The sequence below is a fragment of the Gekko japonicus genome, unplaced genomic scaffold (genome assembly GCF_001447785.1).
Source record: "Gekko japonicus isolate JY-2015 unplaced genomic scaffold, Gekko_japonicus_V1.1 scaffold275, whole genome shotgun sequence".
Lineage (NCBI taxonomy): Eukaryota > Metazoa > Chordata > Lepidosauria > Squamata > Gekkonidae > Gekko > Gekko japonicus.
This window is the reverse complement of record NW_015170895.1, coordinates 886,439-891,937: the sequence shown is the minus strand read 5'-3', so window position 1 is coordinate 891,937 and position 5,499 is coordinate 886,439. Positions and strand designations below refer to the sequence as shown.

Below are 5,499 nucleotides of genomic sequence, written 5' to 3'. Positions count from 1 at the left end.
ATTTCAAGACTGTTTTATGCCACTACAAGGTCTTAAGAAGGACTGGCACCCACTGCCACAGCTTAAGGTCTGTGGGAGACACCCACCAAGTTCCGATTCTTCATTAATCAAAGTCAGACTTAAGAACATAAGAGATGCCAATGTTGGATCAGGCCAAAGGCCCATCCAGTCCAACACTCTGTATCCCACAGTGGCCAGAAATACCAGTGCCATCAGGAGGTCCACCACTTGCACCGCAGTTGTCCCCCCCCCCCCCTCTACAGTAAATGCTAACATATACATGCAGTTCTTATATGGTCACATGTTTGGTAGAAACTGCTGAGAATGGGATTTCCTGGGTGTTTCTTCACTTGTGTGTTGCAGTCAACAAGCAAATAAACGACAAAGAAAGAGTCGCAGCTGCCATGGAGAATCCGAACCTGCGGGAGATCGTGGAGCAGTGCGTCCTGGAACCTGAGTAGCTCCGGGCCTGAGAGTCCTCTGGCATCGTTTGTGCTGGCGTGTTCTGGGAAAACACGGGAGGCCTTTGATTTAATATTGAGGGGGGTCCCTTGCAGCTTCTGTATATTTTTAAAAAAATAATAATTTTATTAAAATCGTTTAAATTAAAAGGAGGGGTAGGAAGAAGCAAAATGTCCAGGCTTAAATGAGCATAAAGGACATATAATTTTTGTTGAAAAGATATTTTATATGAAGATTTGAGCCACTTTGCTACCTAATGGATTCATATAGTGTTTGAAATAAATACTGGTTTTGAAGGTTATTTCTGCACTTTGTGGTGGAGAAATATTGTTTTCATAGCATCACTGAAAAAGATGAATAAAATATGATGTTCTTGTAACTGTCTTCAATATTAAGGGGTTTTTTTGTTTAAGAAGGTATGTCAAAGCAGATTAAGAAAATTATACTGACTCTAGCATTACTTTAAAAATGTGTTTAAGTATCAGGTTATGGTCAGAACTTTTGCAGTAATGTTTATATTCTGTTTGAGCAATTTTAGTGAAGATTAAGTTACAGATACCCGTTAAACAAGTTGTAGAAAGAGAATATGGGTTCAGGAAGGCGTGGGTGGTTCTCCCGTCCTCTGTTTTGGTCCTCACAATAGTCCTGTGAGGTCGCTTAGACTGAGAATTTGAATGTGAGTCTCTTGTATGCTTCCACTAAACTGCCTTAACGAATTGAATTTATGACTAGGTCTAAAATACCTTGCTGTATTCAGAAATTCTATTTCTTTACCAGCCGATACAGGTTACTCCCCCCCCCCCCCAAGAGTTAAGAACATTAGAGCTCTGCTGGGTCAGGCCAATGCTCTGTAGAGTTGGCATCCTATGAGTCACACAGGAGTCAGCCAGTTACTATGGAGGGCCAAGAGCTACAAATACATCATTTTATGCCAGTTTGGTGTAGTGGTTAAGTGCACGGACTCTAATCTGGGAGAACCGGGTTTGATTCCCCACTCCTCCACTTGCACCTGGCTGGATGACCTTGGGCAAGCCGTAGTTCTGATAAGAGCTGTTCTTGAAAAAGAGCCATTTCTGTCAGAGCTCTATTAGCCCCACCTCCCTCATGGGGTGTCTGTTGTGGGGAAGGGAAGGGAGTTTGTAAGCCTCTCTGAGATTCCTTCGGATAGTGAAAGGCGGGATATATAAATCCAATCTCTCCTTCTTCTTCTTCTAAGTTATTATGTATGGAGAGAAACAGCACTTTATGAAAGTTTTTGTAGAGTTTTTCCCTGCAGTTAAAGATTCAGTTCAGTATTGTTCAACTGTATTAGAATTTGGCTAGTAGAAATGCTTGACTTTCACCAGAAAATGAGAGGATATGAAGACTTAAATTTTCCTTTTTGAAAAAGCAGTCAGTCTGGATACCTGGTATCTGCTGAATATTTTTATCCAGCTCTTCTCCAAGGAGTTCAGGGTAGCATCCCCATCTCCCTCCATTTCATACCCCAGAACACCCTGTGGGTAGATCAGGCTGAGGGCCCTGTTGACGCAAGGTGACCCAGCAAGTTTCCTAGCAGTTGGGATGGACACTGGATTTCCTGGGGCCCCTAACCACTCTTCCACACCAGCTAAAACACGTTTCCCCTTGACGAGGGTCATAAGAACATAAGAGATGCCAATGCTGGATCAGGCCAGTGGCCCATCCAGTCCAACACTCTTGTCACACAGGGGCCAAAAATACCAGGGGCCATCAGGAGGTCCAGCAGTGGGGCCAGGAGGACACTAGAAGCCCTCCCACTGCTGCCCCCCCTCCCCAAGCACCAAGAAGACAGAGCATCCCTTGCCCCAGAGTCCTTGTGGCTAAGAGCCACTGATGGACCTCTGCTCCATATGGTTATCTAATTCCCTCTTGAAGCCATCCATGCTTGTAGCCGCCACCCCCTCCCATGGCAGTGAATTCCACGTGTTAATCACTCTTTGGGTGAAGAAGGACTTCCTTTTATCTGTTCTAACCTGACTGCTCAGCAATTTCATAGAGTGCCCACGGGTTCTTGTCAAGTTGCTAACGAGGTCCAGCTGCTCATGGTCTCCAGATGTGTGTGTGTTTTAAATAGTAATAACCGGGCACCACGTCCTCCTTAGAAGTCTGAAGCCCTGTTCCTCTCTGCCAGCAGAGGGCCTCCCCGCACCGAGAAGCCCCTCCTTTCTTCCCCGGGTGAGTGTCTGGAGCATTTCCTAAGAGAAACGGCGAGCGCAGCTGTCCCCTGGTGAGTTTTCAAGGTTGGCTTCTTCCCAGTCGGGTGTTACAGAGCAGCTCCATGACCCAAGGCACATCGGGTAAACAGTGCACTGTCTTTACGGTGCCTGGAAATTCTGCCCATTGTATAACTCTCTGACAGTTTTGTCCCATCAGGCTTAAATTTGGCGCAGACTTACCTAGGCGTGTGTAAAAACTGCCTCAATTTCAGGAAAACCCAGCTTTAAAAATGTCCCAGGTACAACAGCAACCCCCCCCCCCCCTTTCTTGACGGGTGAGCAAATGTTCTGTCATTTCAGGAAGTGGGGAAAACCCCACCAGTCCCCTTTAGTGCTGTTTAGTGTGTCAGCGGAGCAGCTAGCGGCCACTCAGGATCCATAGAAGGGCTGGAGAAGCAGTGAAAGAGGAGACTCTCCCCGTTCTTAGTGAGCGAGGGCTTTTGACTCCAGAAGGATGGGCTAGGGAGGTCCTGTCTCAGGAGAATTCAAAAATCTCAGGCTGCCTTTTGGGTGTGGACAAGGAAAAACAGTGGGGAGGTGGAGACAGGATTTTGCTTCCAGAGGAGTGGGCTGAAAGAAATGCTTTGCTAGGAGACTGGCAGTGTCTTAAAAGAGTCCATTTTCTGGAGACGGCTTGGCTGGTAACGGCTCTCTGTGCTCCCACATCATCAGCTGTGACCTTATAAATGAATGGGCCCAGCAAGACCGTGTCACACCCATTAACCCTCTTTTCTGAACCTCCTTGTTCACGAATTCCTGGGAATAAGTAAAAAGCGACTGTTCTTTTCCCTCCTGGGTACTGGACATGATTCAGAAATCATTGAGTCTATCAGGTAGAGGGTTGCAGTCAAGAGCGCACTGGTCCAGCTTCACATCACACTACCTCTGTTTCAGTGTTGTTGAAGACCCTGACCCTGGCACAGGGCCACTGGTGTTGATGCCTATTCAGCATACTTAAAACGTACCCTTTTCTTTTAAATGTAGATCAAGGTGGGCCGCCAGGTTGGTCTGAAGCATGCACACTTCATCAGATAAAGTGTGTGTGTACACAAAAGCTCACACCTTGAATAAAACTTGGTTGGTCGTAAAGGTGCCTGACTGGACTCTAACATCATCCTTTTAAATGTAGCCCTTCTAAAACATTCCACCTGCCCTTGCTTGTTTGGTGGAAATCTGTTGTATTAATATACAGTGGTGCAGTTTCAGTGTTCCCATTGGTGTTACCCTTTGAAGCATGGGCCCATTACAGGCTCATGTTTGGTCATTAAATTTGGCTTTCTTGATTAAGCAAAACTGCTTGTGTCTGTTCAGGGGAGAAAGACTGAGCTCCAGCAGCCCAGATTAGCTAGCAAGGAAAACAACTGGGCCTTCAGGAAAGCCGCTTTGCACCCATGAACTCCGTGTCAGGGCTTTCTTTGTTTTTCTTTTCCTTATCACGGTCAACTGTTGCACAATTGTGCAGGAGCATTTCCCATTGGTCCCATTGGATCTGTTTTGAAGTCTGAGCGCTTCCTGTGGGTCAGTTCCATACCTCTTAATCTCTCTGCTACTGGGGGGTGGGGGGGGGAGTTGAGGATTAGGAACATCACTGGGTTGTGGTTTGTTGCCTGTGTTGAATTTGTTCTGGTAGTTACTGCGGAGCCCTGAAGAACTGGCAGCATAAACTCAAGCAGGAGGTTTTGAGATTTTGCTCAGCCAGAGATCACCACGTGACCCTGGAGGTCCCTTCCAACTCTGTTGTTCTGTGATCTGTGTTGCATGGCAGACTGCATTTGAGAGTGAAGAGATTGACCACCAGTTTGCAACGTGGCAGGGAGAGCCATTCGAAGAAGAGTTCCATTTGGGCTGCCACAAGTCCTTGGTGTGCTTTTTTTAAACAGAGTTGGATTACTCTGATTATATCAAACCAAGGTTCCCTTGGCCTCTGGTCTGCCCATTCAGAGCTGAGGATTTTCTCATCTGAGAGGGGTTTTGGCACTTTAATGACTAATGCTTTTAGGGAGGTGGGTTCCCTGCCCCCCAGTCTGACGAGGAAAGGTCGTTTCTTTCTCTTGAGTGTAGAGCAAGGATCAGTTTGTACACAAAAAAGGGTGTGAGTTAAGTCTGTTTAAACTGCAGGATTTTGGATCCTAGAAATATTTCCGTAGTCCGGGGTGGTTTTGCCACCATTCCGTACCACTCAGTCGGAGGTCCCTATGCCAAGGTATACTCCATTTAATCACTTGGAAAACTGGCAGATGTCAATGTTGCCCTGGGCACAGGCTCCCTGTGAGAAAGCCCCTTCGACCTGCTTTTATTGTACCGCTGTTTTCTGGCAATCCGGAGCTGGTTCATTAACTGTGGACCGAATGATGAGCCGGGCGCATCGTGCAGTCTTCCCACTGTGTACCAACCCCTTCCCTGCCCTCATCCACTGGGTGCACTGGCTTGTTCGTTGGGAGCAGCTGGATCGACCATGGAGAATGGCCAGGAAACTTCACCACCTGGAGCCTTTTCCCAATGAAGGTCTGTCACAGAAATGTACTTTCAAGGTTAAGGGACGTGGGTCACAGTGCGTGGCCTCCCTTCCATCTCTTGTCCGCCCAGCCTGCCTTCTTCAAAGCGAAGGTGGTTAAATCATGCCACACGTTACTATTTTGCACCTTACAATTATCCCCTACAGCTCCACACTGGAAGGCACGCCTTTTCCTTGCCTAGTTGTGGTAAGTTGAGCATGATCAGGGGATGCACATGAGGAGGGTGGAGCATGCCATGGGTGGGTCTCCTGTGTGACTGAAATACGATAACAGGCAGTGAGGGC

General features: G+C 47.1%; 1 protein-coding gene across 1 annotated transcript in view; it reads left to right on the top strand.

Annotated features, from left to right (window-relative positions):
* Positions 1-803, top strand: part of FAM96A (family with sequence similarity 96 member A) — a 7,374-nt gene extending 6,571 nt beyond the window's left edge. Inside the window, exon 5 of the mRNA XM_015418507.1 lies at positions 364-803. Within this exon, the coding sequence (XP_015273993.1) occupies positions 364-461 (98 nt within the window). The 3' untranslated portion in view covers positions 462-803. The remainder of the gene's footprint in view (positions 1-363) is intronic.
* Positions 804-5,499: the final 4,696 nt, after the last annotated feature.